Source organism: Hyaena hyaena, unplaced genomic scaffold (assembly GCF_003009895.1).
Source record: "Hyaena hyaena isolate Hyena2069 unplaced genomic scaffold, ASM300989v1 scaffold_385, whole genome shotgun sequence".
Classification (NCBI taxonomy): Eukaryota; Metazoa; Chordata; class Mammalia; order Carnivora; family Hyaenidae; genus Hyaena; species Hyaena hyaena.
In genome coordinates, this window is record NW_024081022.1 from 1,240,098 (window position 1) to 1,257,285 (window position 17,188).

General features: G+C 64.6%; 1 protein-coding gene across 4 annotated transcripts in view; it reads right to left on the reverse strand.

The window, feature by feature from the left end:
• Positions 1-1,475: 1,475 nt before the first annotated feature.
• The window catches only part of IQGAP3 (IQ motif containing GTPase activating protein 3), a 33,414-nt gene continuing 17,701 nt past the window's right edge, over positions 1,476-17,188 (reverse strand). For all 4 annotated transcript variants that reach the window (XM_039251396.1, XM_039251397.1, XM_039251400.1 and 1 more), the window contains exons 16-38: positions 16,552-16,642; positions 15,639-15,806; positions 15,416-15,555; positions 15,148-15,318; positions 13,833-13,916; positions 13,608-13,679; positions 13,444-13,513; positions 12,097-12,305; positions 11,508-11,660; positions 11,099-11,262; positions 10,557-10,781; positions 9,406-9,546; positions 8,630-8,714; positions 8,070-8,302; positions 7,695-7,827; positions 7,501-7,603; positions 6,839-6,965; positions 5,826-5,913; positions 4,987-5,199; positions 4,493-4,659; positions 4,167-4,268; positions 3,732-3,840; positions 1,476-2,426 (exon numbers count right to left, since the gene is read on the reverse strand). In XM_039251396.1, the coding sequence (XP_039107327.1) occupies positions 2,313-2,426; positions 3,732-3,840; positions 4,167-4,268; positions 4,493-4,659; positions 4,987-5,199; positions 5,826-5,913; positions 6,839-6,965; positions 7,501-7,603; positions 7,695-7,827; positions 8,070-8,302; positions 8,630-8,714; positions 9,406-9,546; positions 10,557-10,781; positions 11,099-11,262; positions 11,508-11,660; positions 12,097-12,305; positions 13,444-13,513; positions 13,608-13,679; positions 13,833-13,916; positions 15,148-15,318; positions 15,416-15,555; positions 15,639-15,806; positions 16,552-16,642 (3,162 nt within the window). In that variant the 3' untranslated portion in view covers positions 1,476-2,312. The remainder of the gene's footprint in view (positions 2,427-3,731; positions 3,841-4,166; positions 4,269-4,492; positions 4,660-4,986; positions 5,200-5,825; positions 5,914-6,838; positions 6,966-7,500; positions 7,604-7,694; positions 7,828-8,069; positions 8,303-8,629; positions 8,715-9,405; positions 9,547-10,556; positions 10,782-11,098; positions 11,263-11,507; positions 11,661-12,096; positions 12,306-13,443; positions 13,514-13,607; positions 13,680-13,832; positions 13,917-15,147; positions 15,319-15,415; positions 15,556-15,638; positions 15,807-16,551; positions 16,643-17,188) is intronic.

The window sequence follows — 17,188 nt, forward strand, 5'->3', positions numbered from 1 at the left end:
TTTAATTTCTGAGAGAGAGAGAGGAGAGAGAGAGAGAGAGAGAGAGAGAGAGAGAGAGAGAGAGAGCGCAGGGGAGAGACAGAGAGGGAGACACAGAATCTGAATCAGGCTCCAGGCTCTGAGCTGACAGCACAGAGTCTGACGCGGGGCTCGAACCCATGAACCCCGAGATCATGACCTGAGCTGAAGTCAGACGCTTAACCGACTGAGCCACCCAGGCGCCCCCATTTTTTGGTAAGTGGATATTCAGGTGTCCCAACAGTATTTGGTAGAAAGACCGCTCTTTCCTCATATTTGATGTTGTCAAATTGTCGTCCGAATTGTTGTCAAATTGCACTCCCCCCATAGGAGCTAAGTGGCGGTGTCTCAGACTGGCCGTTGATGGTTAGGAAGACACCGGGGAACCGCAGCACGTCGGGGCCACCGGGAGGGCTGAGCAGTGGCCTTGAAAGAGAGCGGCCTGAGCGGGTGGGCTGAAGGAAGTGGAAAGGTTTCTCTCAGATAAGACACGGAGGTGGGGACGCTGAGCCTGGAGGGGGCGGGTCTGAGCGGGCGGGCCCTGCCCCTTGCCACCGCAACCCAGAGCTCCCAGCCTCAGCTCCATCACCTGCTGAACAGGGGGCTGCTCCCCTTTGTGGAGTTGCTGTGAGGCGTGAGAGTACGCTGACCCCCAGCCACACAGGCCCTAGTGACAGCAGCCACAGTGCCCTTCCAGCGCGTGCTCTACGTGGCTGACACCACGCAACCGCCGGGGAGCGTCACAGTGGGACACGGTGCCAGGGTCATTGGGTGAGTGTGAGCTTTTCAGTGGCGACTGATGGCGTGTGGGGGCCTGGCTCCACAGTGTGTCACTGTCACCCAGAGTGAGGCGGTACTTTAAGCCTCTGCTGTGACACGTTACGGGAAGGACGAGACAGAGACAGATCCTGCGCTGGGCCAGCTGGGGGTGCCTGCAGGGGCTTCTGGGGAGTTCGGAGGTCAGGGTGGGCGCCTCTGTACCGTCCCCTTGTCCCCTAGCTTTGTCCCTGTTCCCTGAAAGCCAGGATGAAAGGAGGGGCTCCTGTCACGGAAAGGGGGTTTTGCTCTGAGCACAGAGGCTGTGGCACACTTAAGGCTCTGTGGCCAGGGCCCTTGTGTGGGTCGCCCAAAGCCCAGGAAGAGAAGCTGCTGGAAATGTGTGCGGGGCGGGCGGGGCACAACCAAGGCCGGGGTCTCCTCCTCTTGGCTTCAGTCCCCAGAGTGGCCGATAACAACAGCATCAAAACCTAAGCACCCGCCCCCCTTTTGTCCCCCGGGCCAGGCCGGAGAGGAACACACCCACGTCTCATTAAGCTTTTATGAGCGCGGGAAGGCAGAGCGGACCCACGCGGCGGCAGGTGGGCGCCGGGGGCCGCAGCAAGGACCCCAGCTGTGCCGGGAAGAGCAGTCCCGGACCCCGGAGGCCTGCTCTGCGGGGGACGAAGCCCAGGACGAACTGCAGATGTGCGGCAATAGCTGCTTTTACTCAAGTGACAGCAGGGACGGAGGGACAGGAAGTCAGCGGACGTGGGGTGAGCCAGTGGCAGGGACAAGAACGCAGGTTGATGGAACTGCCCGGAAGGGTGAGCGAGCAGAGGGAAGGCCGCTCCTCGTACCGTAGGAAGCAGACAGAAGGCGTCTGAAAGGTGAACGGGGATCTTTCCGCCCCGCCCAAGGCGGCCTGCGCACACAGCGTGGGGGGGCTGCTGGCGGGACCACTGGGCTGGGGGGAACCGGAAACCCCTTCTCTGAGCTCAGAGAGATGGACGAGGAAAACCATGAGGAAGGGCGCACAGTGACCCCCAGGGCTGGGGTGCGGGGAGAATAAATGCCCTCGGGGCGGGACGCGAGGCGGGCAGGGGTGGGCCCGGCTGGCATCAGGGCAGGAGCACCAGCTGCTGCTGAGGAGGGAGGGGGAGCGAGCCGGGGCCTGGCTCTGGGGTCTGCAGGGAGGCAGAGGGAGACGAGGTGGCCAGGGCAGTGCCTGCAAGTGTCAGGGTGACCGCAGAGGACAGCCACCAGCCTCGGACACAGAGCAGCAGCCTCCGCGGGCAGAGGGCGGGGCCAGACCCACACCTCGAGGGCTGGCTGGGAGGCCGAGGGCCTCCAGGGCTTAGTGGCCAAACAGCCAGCCTCTGGGGCCGGGGAGGGGTGGGACCCCTGGAGCCCAGCCTGGCGGGGGGCGGGGGGGGGTCTGTGGGCAAGTGCAGTCTCGAGCTAGTTAGTGTCGTCGAGAGCCAGTGTCACAGGCAGCCGGCAGGTCAGAGGGGCTTGCGGGTCGGCCGCTGCCGCCGTCACTTCCGCAGGAGTTTCTTGTTGAGGAGGAAGATGAGCAGGTTGACATTGACCTTGGCCTTATTGAAGAGCTTCATAACAGCTACACCTTCGTACTGGAGCTGCAGGAGGTCCTGGGGAGAGCGGGATGGGCTGCTGGCAGCGGCCCGTCAGTCTCCACAGCACCCGCGCCCCCGAGCCTCACTCCCCACCCAGCGGCACTGCCATCAAAACCGTGCTTATGAGGGGCGCCTGGGTGGCTTAGTCGGTTAAGCGTCCGACTTTCGCTTAGGTCATGATCTCGCGGTTCGTGGGCTCGAGCCCCGCGTCGGGCTCTGTGCTGACTGCCGGCTCAGAGCCTGGAGCCTGTTTCAGTCTGTGACCCTCTCTCTCTGACCCTCCCCTGCTCACGCTGTCTCTCTCTCTCTCTCTCTCCTAGAAATAAATAAAAATATTAAAAAAAAAAAAAAACGTGCTTATGAGGACGTCAAGGCCAAGAGGGGCACGGCGACTTGACCAAATGTGAATTCGAGCAAAGTCAGGGCTCGAAATCCATTTTCTCATTCAAAAGGCCAAAGAGCAGAACAAAAAGATGTGGGTTTAAAGTCCCTGATTCCAGGGGCATCTGGGTGGCTCAGTCAGTTGAGCGTCCGACTTCGGCTCAGGTCATGATCTCACGGTTTGTGGGTTCGAGCCCCACATCAGGCTCTGTACTGACAGCTCGGAGCCTGGAGCCTGCTTCTGATTCTGTGTCTCCCTCTCTCTCTCTGACCCTCCCTTGCTGACACTGTCTCTCTCTCTCTCTCTCAGAAATAAATAAAACATAAAAAAAAAAAAATTTAAAGTCACTGCTTCCCAGGGCGCCCGGGGGGCTCAGGCGGTTAAGGGACTGACTCTTGATTTCAGCTCAGGTCATGATCTCATGGCTGGTGAGTTCGAGCCCCAAGTCAGGTTCTGTGCTGACAGTGTGGAGCCTCCTTGGGCTCCTCTCTCTAATCCCCTCTACAGCTCATGCTATCTGTCTCAAAATAAACACACACACACACAAACATAATCACAGCGGCCCCGAAAGCTGGCCTGTGACGTAGGCCACGTCCTATGTGTCAGCTTCAGCGCCTGGACAGCAGGGGTCCTGCTTCGGGCTGTGCAGAGGGCTGCACCGGGGCACGCGAGGTCCCAGACCCAGGCTGGGATGTCAATGCTCACCCCGCTCTGACACTGCCCGCCCGCTGCACACTCTGTACTTGGCAGCAGGGTCTGTCAGGGCCTGGGGACAGAGGGGCTCGGCTGCAAACCCCTCAGCCTTCTGTTCGGGAACGGCCAGTGCTGGCGAGTGGGGAGAGGGGCAGATGCCCTCTGAGGCTGAGGGGGCGAGAGGGGCCGCTGTCCTGGGGCGCCGGAGCCTGCAGGCAGCTGAGGGCCCCCGGGAGGCCTCTCACCTGGTAGTGAAGCTGAAACCGCTCCATGTCCACCCCCAGGAACCGGGCATTGACCTCGAACTTCCCGGCCTCGTCTCCAGGGCTGATGTCAAAGATCACGTTTCTGAAGCTTTCGGGGACAGGATTCAAAACGCAGACTCAGGGCCTCTTTCCAGCCCCCCCCGCCCCCCCTCCAGAGCCCAGCCTTCCCGTCAGCACTCCCGGGGCCACGGCTGCCTGTCTCGTGTGTCCCAGGCCCTTACAGCCACCCCCTCCTCCAGGACGGGGCCCCTGCGTCCTCCTCCTTGGGTGTCCAGGGCTGTGCCGGACCACGTGCATTGCCCTGGGCTATCTGTCCGCAGGTGTCCTGTCTCCCGTCACCCCACAGCCCCCCCAGGCAGGGCCAGGCCGGGGGCCCAGTGGGGGCCTGACGTCCTGCCCTCCAGACACACGTACTGAGAGGCGGGCAGGCCCTCGATGTCCAGCAGGACCCCCCTCTCCAGGAGCTGGGCGGCCGTGTAACGCAGCGATGGCCGTTTCTTCCCTTTCCCGGAGCTCCTGGTTTGAAAAAGGGCCAGAGAATTCAAGGCGCAGGGTCTTCAACGCCGAACACCTCAGTTCTCTCTGTGGCCGCAAAGTCCCACCCCAGGACTCCGTGAGGGGCTCGGAGGCCTGGGTCAGAAAGGGACCATGCCGTCCTGGGGCCGGCTCCCTTTCAGAGGTCACATGGGCAGAGGTGAGGGGTCCCAGGGAGCCCCGGCGTGCCCGGAGGCGGCACCTACTTGGTGCGGGCGGCCAGCTGGCCCAGGCAAGCCCGGATGTACTGGCCGTAGTAGTCGGCCTGCTCCTCGTAGAAGGTGGCCTTACTGTCCAGGCCGCGCAGCGTGGCCTGCAGCTTCACCAGCTCCGCCTTCCGCCGCTGCCGGCGCCGGCGCTGGTTGCAGATGTCCTGGGTTGGGGGACGAGGGAGGGGGAGTTGCCCCCTGCGACAGGAGCGCCGGAGGCCTGGCGGGGCCCACACGACCCCTTGGGAGGGCCTCCAGGAAGAGGGGGGTTTCGCCGCTGCTTTCCCAGGGGGAGGGGGCCTCCAGGGTTCCTCCCGGACCCTCACGGCCGCGGCCTCCCCGGCCGAGGAGTAACGATCCAAGGTTCCTTGCCTTTCAGTAAGGAGCTCCCGGGGTAATTTCGAGACCTCCCCTTCAAAACGGGCCCTCTGCCGCCCCGTGGACACATGCCAGGGGGAGGCCGCCTCCCGCCCCCCGCGCCCGGGTCACACCTTGGCCAGTTCATCCACCAGCCCCTGGTAGCCGTCGCTGGCGCGGAGCAGCCCCAGGCCCTCCAGCCGCCGCAGGTTCCGCAGGACGCGCCGCCGCTTGTCCGCCAGCGGCAGGAGGGAGTGCGCCGTCAGCGAGCAGTGGCGCCGCAGAGGCTCCGGGGTCCGGCTCTCATAGGCCTGGCGCCGGCTCGTCAGCCGCTCGTGGGCCGCTTCCTGGGGGGAGGAAGGAAGAGCTACGGGGGTCTGCCAGGCCCGCCACTCCGCCCCTGGCCAGGGTGGGTGGATGGGGACGTCACAGACGGACGAGGACTCCGGGGGTCACCCCAGGGGAGCAGTGGCCCCAGGGAGACCCGGGCGGAAGCCACAGCATAAAGGGTTCTGGACACACCCCCACACCGCAACGGCCCTGGGGCACCCCTCTCCTGCGCCCTGTGCTTTGGGACTTGCCCCTACGGGCCGGCCTCACCTTCTCTCTGGGAGGCCCTTGGCTTAGACTTAGCTGCTGGGGCCCGAACAGACCTGTACCCACTACCTTCTCCTGCCTCCAGGCCTCTGGAGGCCGCTCCCCCTGTGGGGTACCTGCCCCTCACCGGCCTCTCCCCTGTGGGGTGCCCACCCCCCAGCTCCCATCAGGGGTAGCCCTCCATACCCCTGTGGACCCGTCCCACAGCACGGGCATCAGGGGCTTTGGGGTCCCTGCGGGGCTCACTCTTGCTGCAGGGGGAGCTGGAGGGGAGCACAGCTGTCTGCCTGTGGAGCCTGGGCGGGTCCAGGGTAAGGAAGGGGCGGTGCTGGGGGGGAGGGTGGGCGGACAGGACTTGTAGGCACCGGCCACTCACCTGCTCTCTAGATGCCGGGAGGGACAGCATCTCCTCGAGGGAGTCCCCAGGCTGGAACTGCATGATGTCCACCAGCATCTGCTTGGTGCTACAGCGGGGGAGGGGAGCGGGGGACGGGCTGGACGGGGGGCTGGCCAGGGGCTCAGGGTGAGTGGGCCCTGCCTTGTGTCATGCCTGCCAGGGACCTTGGGAGGTCAGATCAAGCGAAGAGGGAGACCCCAAGTGGGCTGCGGGCCTGAGTACAGGACCTCCGTGTGCACACACCGCGCCACCTCACTGCTGCCTGTGTGCACACACCGCGCCGCCTCACCCCTGCCCCCGTGTGCGCACACACCGCGCCGCCTCACCCCTGCCCCTGTGTGCGCACACCGCGCCGCCTCACCCCTGGCCCCATGCACCTACACTGCGCGCTTCACCCCTGGGCCCCTGCTGACAGTGCCCTCCCACAAATTGTTGTCCTGAGTCCTTGGGCTGAAGGAGCCGCCTCCTCCTCCGGGAGACCTTCCCCAGCTCAGGTGTCCCTTCTGCTGAGCTCTCAGGGCGCCTGACAGCCACCTCCCTCTCGGTGGCTCTGGCTGCGTCTCAGGCCTGGCCCCACCCGGCTGGAAGCGCGATGGCAGGACAAAGCCAAGCGCCACGCTCGCCGGTTCACTGGGTAAGCGGGTGCGGGGGGGCCGCCCTGACTTGGCTCCTCCTCTGCCTAGATGGCCAGCCAGCCCAGCCGGGCGCTCCGTCGCCTTCACAGGACCGGGGACGGAGAGCTCCCGACCGTCTCCCCCGGCAGGACACCTACCCCGGGTGCCTCTCCACCCAGGCGGGAAAACCATCCCTGACCCCACGGTCGTCCCTCGGCCTTCGGCTCAGCACCGAGCAGAGGCCCGGGCGGACAGCGGAGGCCCGGCGAGGGCAGCGCCTCAGGGGGACCCGCCCAAAGGACAGGGGCCCAGGCAGACGGTGGAATGGCCTCCTCCCTGGTCCGAGCAGGGCCGGGGCTGCGGGCCGCCCTCACCCACCTCAGAAGCAGGCTGCGGGCACTGGCGTCGCCGGAGTCCGTCTCCAGCCCTTCGAACTTGTTGGTGAGCGTCAGGGACACCTCCAGCTTGCTCATGTCCAGGCTCCCATCCGCGGCCGCGCCCTCCCCTGAGGTGCAGACAGCCACGCTACAGGCCCCCCCCGGGCACCTCTGTGCCACGGGAGGCGGGTCCACCGGGGGCAGCACCCACAGGACGGCTGTCGTCCACAGAGCTCAGCCTCCCGGTCCCTGCGGACGAGCCTCTGACCGACACCCTCGCCTGGATGCCTGGGGCTTCTGCCTCTCAGTCTGTCACCACCCCCACCCTGACCTTCCCCCTGTAGGACTACGTCCTGTCACCCCGTGGCCCCCGCAGTCCTTGTCAGAGAAACCCGTGGAGACTCCAGACAGACTCGCATCCATCCACGTCTCCCTCCCACGATTTGATTGGCCGTTTACACGATGACACCGGGTCCCTCTACTGTCTGTCCCTTTCTTCCTATCAGTCCACGTCCCTGTGTCCATCTTGCACCAGAGGGAAAGGGGAGGTGGCGTGCGGACTGGCTTCCTGGCACACGTGCATGGCCGTACAACTCGGGAGAGGGCCTGCGGCCTGCCCAGCTGCCCAGCCATCCCTCCCTGCCGGCCCCCTGGCCCCCGCACCGATGAGGTCACGGACGGTGGGCAGCTCCCCCAGGTCCTCCAGGAGCTCGTGCAGGGGGTCGCGGTGACTGGGGGCAAGCCGGTCCTGGTGCTCCAGCAACAGCTGCAGGTCGGGGGAGAGTGGACGGAGGTCCAAGCCCGCCCTCCCTCCGAGGGCCGCCCCCCCCCCCGCGACCCCCGGCCGTGCCCCTCACCCTGTGCGTGCTGACCAGCTCCCCCATGGTGATGTACACCACAGGCTTGGCCACGGCCACCATGTCCGAGTACTCGTCCATCACAAAGCGCTCTTCTGGCTCCGGCACCTGGCAGGCTCGGACCGCGAACCTCCTGTCCCCAGAGGCAGGGCGTGTGTGGCGGCAGCTCCCCCCCATTCTGTTCCCCCTGCAGGGCCCGCCCGGCCCCCCTCCCGGTGTCCCCTGTCGTCTCCACTGAGCAATGCTTCCAACAATCCACCCTCTGGCTCGCTCACCGCCGCTTCCCCGATGACCCGGCGGGGGGTGGGGGGGGGGCGTGACGGAGGGCGAGAGCAAGAGGAGGGCACAGGGGGGTCAGGGTGCCGGGACGGAGACCTGAACTTGAGGTGCGTCTCCTCCAAGTAGTCGTTCAAGACCCGCAGGTGGCGGCTCTCCCCGGAGAAGGCCTTGCCGGCCGCGGCGTGCTGCAGGACCTGGGCCACGGCCCCGAGCGCGTGGCGCTGGGGGGCGGCCAGGGCACCGCCCGCTGCCACGGCGACGACGTCGAAGGCATCGGGGGCCACTACCGCCGGGTTCAGGAAGCGGTAGTAGAGGAGGTTCCCTACCACCTGAGGGCAGAGGACACCGTCCCAGAGGCGTCCCGCGCGCCGGCCTGGTAGCCCCTGCCCCGCTCCCCAGCTGGCAGCCTGAGCAAGGTCACACGGCAAATCGGGGGCAGGAGCTGGGCCCGGAACCCAGGCCCCCTGACCGGTGCAGGGCTGCCCGGCCTGTTAGCTTGTGCCTTGGGCCGCAGCAGAGGCCCGGCCGGTGCGCCGGCGGGGGGAAGATTCCCCGCTTGGATCTTTAGACCATCGGGGTTTCCGTCCTCCGGTCTCAGTCAGGGACTCACCAGCAGGGCCATAGGGGAGCTGGGGAGGCGGGGAGGGGACACTCGCCTTGTAGACCTCGTTCTCTGGGGCGTCAGGGAACTTCTCCGCCAGGGTCGTCCTCAGGACCTTAGCTACATACCGCATCCCATACCTGCGGGCAAAGTGCACACGTGCTGAGGTCCTGCCCGTCTGCTGGAGCCCAAGGCACCGCCCCCCACTACCTGCCCCTGCACCCCCCAGCTCCCTGCCGCCCCCGCCCTGCATTCCTGTCAGTGCCCAGGACCAGGGCCCTGCTGCCCGCTAAGCTCGCACGAGGCCCTCTTCTTTGTCTCGCTCGTCTCCCCTGGAAGGCACCCCAGGTCCCGATATTCATCCCGCCTCCCCCCACGGATGCACCTCCACCATGGACCCAGGTGTGGGGCCCTCACAGCCAGAACCCTGTCCCAGGACCGCCCGGGAGGCTCTGGGGAGGCGGACCTCGTCTGCCATCACGGAGCACCCAGGAGGGGCTGGGCGGCAGGCAGGGCCCGGGGAGAGCACTGGAAGGGGGCTGACACCACCCTCCCCTGTGCCGACTCCTTCCCTGGTCTGGAACATGGAGACGGCCATCCCTGCCCGCCCTCTGTCTCAGGGCTTTTGTGAGGACCAGGTGAAATCATGTCTGTGGACGGGACGGTATTCGAACGTGCTAGATTTTATTACTACTAGTCCTACTACAGAGGCGCCACCTACTAATCTAACCCCTTTCCACCTCCTAGAGTGCCGGGGACAGCAGTGTACGGCTCACGTGGCCTGGCCCTCTTGAGGTCCTGTGCCCAGGCTGGGGAGGGGCTGGCACTTACGGAATCTGGTCCACAGAGGAGATGATGGCTGCGAGGAACTTGTCGGTCACGGCGAGGAGGCTGCGGAGGGAGATGTCCAGTCGTCTCTGGACCTCGGGGTGGCTCAAGGCCTGCTCTGGAGTGACGTCGTAGGGGAGGTGGCTGTGGCAGAGGGAGAGGAAGTATCAGCCAGAGCCCCTCCCATGGCCTCCCCTCCCCAAACTCCCACCCTTTGAACTCCATCTAACAACAGGATAGCGCAGGCATGCCCCCCCATGCACGCACACACACCCCCACACGTGCACGCACGCCCCCCACGCACGCATGCACACACACACACCCCCCCATGCACGCACACACAAGCATGCACAAAGTGCAGCCCAGTGCACTGGAGGGGACCGGGCCCAAATAAGAGAAAGGACTCAGAGGGAATGGAGCAAGGTGGTTGGAAGGTGAAGGACGAAGAGCTAAGGGCCCACGGGGTGGACGAGGAGGGAGTCCTCAGGGGAGCGGAGGCCACGGCCGTCCCTCAGCTAGTCGGGGCGATCAGGATGATGGCCTCGGCCATGCAGCCCCAACATATAGGCCCGAGCGCCACTGGAGAAGCCGCCAGCGCGAGCTGCTGCCTGGCGGCTCCCTTCCCAAGGACCCGGGCTCCCGAGCGGCACCCCAGCCTACAAAGCCAACCCAGTTCCCCCGCCACCTTGTCTACTCATCTGGAAATCTGGGTGCTCAGCTAGCCCCTATCAGTGAGGAGTCCATATCCCAACCCCCGGCAAATTGGGCAGATAATTCACGAGCAAGCACCAACACGGCAATTAAACACCTTTGCACGTTCATCAGCGTTCATTCTATGTTAGACACACACAGGCCCATGCCGTTTACACCGCTTCCATGTTAATTACCAGAGGGGGCGCTAAAAGCTACTTTGTTTCATCCTACAGGGTCGGAGTCACACTCAGACCGCTCACCTGCGCCAGCCTCTCACCTGCTCAGACCACTCACCTGTGTGGAGCACTCACCTTGGAGCACTCAGCTGCGCCGGCCCTTCACCTGCTCAGACCACTCACCTGTGCCGGCCCCTCACCTGCGTCAGCCCCTCACCTGCTCAGATCGCTCCCCTGCACCGGCCCCTCACCTGAGCAGACTGCTCACCTGCATGGAGCACTCACCTGCGCTGGCCGGTCTGGGCCTCGCTTTGGTTGATCCAGCTCTTGTAGAGGTGAACAGGGTCCGTGTGGACGCTCAGCGTCTTGTCCTCCAGCACGTCCTGGACGACCCTGCCCAGGATCTCGCGCAGGGCACTCTGGCCCCGCCCATTACGGTAGAACCTCACCACGAGCCCCACCACCGTAGGGTTGCCTGTCACCATGTCCTGGGGCTGCTCCACCTTTGACCTGTAGTTGAAGAGGTCACTGAGGCTGCCCTCCTGTCCCCGCGTAGGACAAAGAGCTGCTTCTCCTCTGTGGCCCTTCAAAGCCTGCTCTGCTATCGCGCCTCTGAAGGCCCGTCCTGAGCGCCTGTGCGCTAACTTGTCTGCCCACATCCTCCCTCCAAACTGTCCCCCAAGACTCTTACGGACGCTCCGTGTGAGGCTGAGAAGAGGTCTGTATTCCATCTCTACCCTCAAACCTCAATACCCCCTTGTGAAGGAGCCAACAGTGGCGTCCCTCCACCCGCCGCCTTCCCGCTCCTCTGTGCACGGAAAGCCCACCTGATCTCCTCCTGCAGCGCCGTCCTGAACAGCTGGAGGAGCAAGTAGGCCTCGCGGCGGTTGGAGGCATAGTTGTACAGGCTGAAGATCACAGACTCCATGAACTTGGTGGTTCTGTTCTGTGGCATGTGAGAGATCAGCTTGGCCAGGTAGAGAGGCTGAGTCTGCAGCAACGGGGGAGACAGGAAGCGGGTGATGTGCCTCGAGGGCCAGTGACGAAACAGAGGCGCTCCTGATGGCGACGTGGAGAGGAGCAGGCACCGGCCCACCTCCTGGGAGGTTCGAGGAACCTTCCAGACGAGCGGGAATGAGGGCAGTCTCTGGGGTCGTTAGGGTTAGGGAAGGGACAGGGAACACGGACAGGGAGGCCTCATCCCCGGACGCCTAGGGGGTGGTGGGCTCTGCTCGCCTGCAGCAGGTAGAAGAGGTGTTGGTAAGCTTCTAGCTTCTGCCTTTTCTCTTTGCTCAGCGCCTTTAATCCCTTCTGCTTGTCCAGGGCCATCATACCCGACAGCTGTTCCTTGTTCTTCCTGGTCAGCTTCTTGCAGTGGGAGATCACCTCCTGCAGGCACAGGGCAGGTGGCCACAGGGCCAGGCATATGGTCCAAACCAGCGCCTCAAGGACCAGGCACTTTCTGCGGCCCGCGGCGCTCCCGGCAGAAGCAGGGAGAGACACACAGACCTGGGTCCGCACCCCCCCCACCACGCCCCTGCCGCCTCTGCTTTCTCGGGGTGTGCCCCGCCCCCAGAGAGGACCGGGGACCGGCTTGGGTGTCAGATCTGTGGGGTGTCGCTCTGATCTCTCGTGAGGTCATCGCGCACTGGGGCTGGGGCTATCACTACCGCTTCTACCCGACACGGCACACTCATGTCATTTACCATGTGAGGGACTTTCCTGTCTGTCTACACTGGCCTGGTGAGGGGGGCACTCTGATTATCCCTGTCTCCCAAGCAGGAGACAGACTCAGAGACCCCACAGGCGGCCGGCGGCCCCTCACCTGCAGGGTGATCCGGTTCTTCACCAGCAGGCCGATCTTGAGGTCCATGAGGTCGAGGTCCTGCTGTAGCTGCTGATTGGACCGGATCTTCCTGACCACCTCTTCCTGGAGCTTCAGCAGCTCTGCCTCAGCCAGGAAGTCCTCCTGGCTTTGATTCAAGAGGTGGGCAAATCTGCACACCACGCTGAGAGGGGGGTGGGGTGCGTGCACTGGCGGGAAGGGGAGAGGCGTCAGGACCAGCCGAGCCCTCGCAGGAGCTTCCTCACCAGCTCCCCTGCCTCTGTCACCACCTCCTGGTCCCCAGCCTGCTGGAGGCCAGCGGGCTGCCTCCAGGCCCGTCCTGTCCCCAAGCCCCTCGTGTCTCACGGGCAGCTGTGACAGAGGAGCCATCCTTCCCCTGCCCCCCCACCCCTGGGCCCGTGCCAGGGCCTCTCACCCCCATCAGGCCCCCAGCTGCCTCCACGAACCCCCAACTCCAACTTGCTCCTCAAACTGGCTGGGGACCCAGGCTGAGAGGTGCAGGCAGCACCCCTAGGGCAGGACAGGCACAGAGGGGTAGAGGGGGCCCTGGGGCCCCGAACCCGAGGGCTGGAGGGAACTTGGAAATGGACCCCAGGTCTACTTAACAAAGAGCAGGGGCTCCAAGGCTGGGCTTCCAGACTTTCAGGGCAGGAGCCAAGAGTGGCCCAGAAGAACCCCCTGAAGCTTTCGGTGCGCGCCCCACTGAGGGGACAAGGGGCAGGATGACAGAGCACCCTTGGGTGCCGGCACTCAGTCCCAGCACTGCACGGCCCCAAGGCCGGAGCTGGGGGAGCCACGGGCCATGCGAGAGTGTGGGGAGCAGCCCCTTCCCTTGAGGACCTTGCTGGTGGCAACAGGAAGATAACCGAGCCCAGTATAGAAGATTGTGCTCAGGGGGCCCCCCGTGTGACCAGGCTGTGCCACCAGGCAGGTGGGAGCTTTTGCTACGACCCCTGTTGGACGCTCCTGCGCAGGCGTCTCCTACTTTCTCTCTCCCTGCTGTGCGGCCCCAGGAGGGACACCTGGATCTGCCTGACCCTGGGGGAGCTCCCGCCTCTACCACCAGACTGGGGGACCCCCAAAGGCAGAGCACATGTCCTCACTCCCACACGCACCCCGGGTCTTCAGCCATATGCTCAAGGTCGGGGACATTAGCTGTCAACGAGGGCTGGGGCTCAGGAAGGGCAGACAATGTCTCCAGGGCCCAGTCTGCCTGGCGGGGGTGGGGGGTGACTCTGTGCCCTGCTGACTCTCAGAAACCACGAGCTCGCACAGACGGGAGGACAGGCCGCGTACTCACAACAGAGTGGGGACCAGGCCGCGTACCTAACACCCTGTAGTCATCCCGGGCTTTCCGGGCTCGGAAAAACGCCTGGATCTTGACAACGGAGTTAACCTGCCGTGAAGACGAGTGGTAAAGGGCTGCTGGCCGCCCCTGCCCGGGCCTCAGGCGTGCAGGTTGGGCACAGGGACAGTGGGAGGACACTCACGTTCTTCTGGAAGTATCCCAGACGCCTCCGGTACTGCCTCCGAGCTGCCCACATCCGGACCCAGGCCTGGATCTGAAGACACGCACTGTGTCAGAGCCCCAGGCTCAGGGGTCGCCCCCAGGCCCGGGCCAGCCCAGCTGTCCCGAGGCCCCGAGGCGAGAGGACAAAACAGGTGTTCTCAGAGGGCCCTCGAGGACAGGAACCCACCCAAACCGTGACAGCTACCTTGATCACGGCATCCGAGTTCGCTTTTAGATACTGCAGCCGTTGCACGTAGGTCTTCCGCTGCCTGTAGCCCCGCCAGTGAGCCTGTGCGGCAGGACAGGAAAGGGGGCGACCTCGGCTGGTCCCCGCTGGCCTAAGAGGCTCTCCAGGGAGGGGGGAGGGAGGCAGGGAAGTGGAGGGGGAGGGGAAGCCGTCCACATGGGGAGACCCAACGTCTCCACCGTCCCTGGTCTCGGCACACACGTACGCACATGCACACTGCACACACACACATGCACGCATCCCCGGGGCACACGCACACATCCAGGCAGACCAGCACCCCCTCTCAGGAACTCTACTGTAAGACACAAGCTTAAAAGATAGCAATACCTCCTCACCAGAGCGTGTGCCATGTCCCCCAAACACACCCACATGCTCCACCAGCCCCATGCCCAGCCCGGAGAGGCACACAGGAACACGGACGGAAGGTGTGCGCAGAGGCAGAGCCGTGGGGGCCGCGGGCCACTGTGTACTCAACTCCCACCTTTCCTGGTGTGTAAAGTGGTCGGGCTGAGCCTCACCTTCCCTCTTGGCCTAGGCCCCAGTTACTTGGGGGCCCATCCCAGAGGCCGCACTGGACCCTCCGCAGGTGGGAAGGATACAACAGAAAGGACTGGAGAAAACAGGCAGAGCTCTTCCCCTTGGGCCTGATCCGCCCTTTCCCGTTTACCCTGAACCAGGGATGCCCCCCACTCATGCCTGCACCCCAATGGCTCACTAGATCTCACCCCTACCTCCCCACGGGGAGGCAACAAAGCAGCTTGTGCCCTGGGGACACTGATGGCGATGACAGTGACTAGCACCCACTCATGTCCTTGCCTGGAAGCCAGGAACTATTCAGATGCCTGTTGGACGTCACCTCACTTAACCCTCATGACAGTCCTGCATGGGGGGCGCTACAACATTTACATTTCTATTCTGTGGGTCCAGAGTAAGTACCTGTCGAGGTCACTCAGCTATTAGGTGGTGGAGCTGGGAGCTGAACCCAGGCAGTCCAGGCGCTAGAACACACGCTTAACCTCTACTGCTCTAGAATACACGCTCTTAACCCCTACAACCCCCGCTGCTCCAGAACGCATGCTCACTCACAACCCTCACGGGTCCGGAACGCGTGCCCACAGGCTCATAACCCCTACTGCTCTGGAACACATGCTCTCAACCCTCCTGCTCAGACGCCAGAAGACTGTCCCCCTTCCACTCAGCACAAGGGAGGCAGGAAGGAAACCCCGAAGCCCAGGTGAGCCCAGGCCGGACTCCCAAGGCCAGCGGCCGCCACCTGGATCTTGATGATGGCCGGCAGCCAGGTCCTCAGGTAGTGGGAGCGCTCAGCGAACTTCTGCCGCACCAGGAACCCACGCATGCGGGCCTGGAGCTGGATGACAAAGCCGACGCTGGCCTTCCAGAGCTGCTGGCGGTCATAGGCGGCCGTGACCTTGGTGACAGCGGACTGCAGGGGAAGAGGAAAGCCTGTGGTACCCTGGTAGGCAGAGGCTCGGCTCCGGGGAGCCCCGGCCCGGCCCCTCCCGCTCAGGGGCTCTGCCAACCTGGATCTCTTCCCGCGTCAGGTGGGATGTGTTCAGGCGGCAGCCCACGGGCCACTCCCATGTCCCCTGGAAGGTGTGCAGGTGGAAGTAGTAGGCGGAGCCGTCCTTCATGTCGTGTTGCACCCAGAAGGCTGCGTCCCCTGCGCGGAAGACAGGTAAGGGGGAAGGCCCGGAGCAGGTGGCAGGTGGCTGGGGCAGGGGAGGGCGGGGCTGGGGCCACTACCTGGGCGGCACTTCCTTGCCGTGGCTCCTTCCAGGACTCGCTGGTAGCTGTCGGCGCAGTTGGGAACCACCCCTCGGAGGCCCACGGAGGGGTTCCTTAACACCCGCTCTGTCTGGGCCGCCCTGCCCTCCTTGATGGCCTGGTTGATGGCGGCCACACCGAGAGCCACTGACAGGAGCATCAGGAGGCAGTGGTTGGTCGTTACCCGTCCCCAGGTCCCTCCCCAGGTCCCTCCCACCCCCGTCCTGTCTATGGAGGGAGGTTCACAGGACACCAGAGCCCCATCTAAAGGAAGGGCAGGGAGCCTCCCAGCACGGACGCAGAACGGATGAGAGCAGCAGCATGCAGCTGTGCCCACAGGGAAAGGAAGCCGTCAAAGAAGGCTTCCTGGAGGGGGCAGCACGGGGCTGGTGGGGGCGGGGTAAGAAGACAGTTCAAGTCTCTCTCCTAGGGAAGCTCAAAGGCAGGATGCGGGCAGAGAACTCAGGGCAGTTTCTTAGGGAGAAAATAAAGTCCAAGAAGTGCAGCACCCGCCTTCCCGTCACGCAGACAGACAGAGGGACTCCAGACAGCACGGACCGACAGCACCAGCATGCACCAGAATGCAGGTGTGCGCACTGACCCCCACCACCCACGCCCAAACACACCGTAGCCCCGGCGGGGAGTATGGGATGCATCTTCAGCCCCCATCTGACTTCACCCACTCGGGCTTCGGGTCAAGTACCCGCAGGCAGGCGTGGATGGAGGCACGGGTGGACTGTGGGCCCTCAGCCCGCCCCCTAGTCCAACCAGCAAGGCCCTGCTGTGCTCCGGCCCACCTCCCCGCAGGGTGGGTGAGTGGGGAGCCGGGACCCCCTCCCCTCCCCCAGCCTGCCCCCCATGGGCCTCCCGCGGGGCCCCTGAGCCCACGCACTACGCTGCGCAGCATCTGTGTCCTGGTTGGCTCGAGCCACCTCTTGGCGGATCTCTTCCAGCCACAGCACCGCTCCGGGGTCCCCGGTTGCCTGGGAAGTCGAGGGGGACAGGAGGGATGAGGGTCCGGGCCAGGCGCCCCAGGCCCCAGGCTCCGCGGTGTGAGGGCCCAAGTGCGGGCGGGCGGCTGGCAGGAGCCCCAGGGACAGCAGGGCCTGCCTCCTCCACCCACCGCCTGCAGGCACAGCCTCCCCTGTCCCCGCCACACTGTGTCACCCCACCACACCACTGTCACCCCACCTCACTGCTGTCACACCACACCACTGTCACCCCGCCACACTGCTGTCACCCCACACCACTGTCACCCCACCTCACTGCTGTCACACACCACTGTCACCCCACCACACCACTGTCACCCTGTCACCCCACCACACTGCTGTCACCCCACACCACTGTCACCCTGCCTCACAGCTATCACCCTGCCACACTGCTGTCACCTCACCACACTGCTGTCACCTTGCCACACCACTGTCACCCCACCTCACTGTCACCCCACCTCATAGCTGTCATCCAGCCACACCACTGTCACCCTGTCACCCCACACCACTGTCACCCTGCCTCACAGCTATCACCCTGCC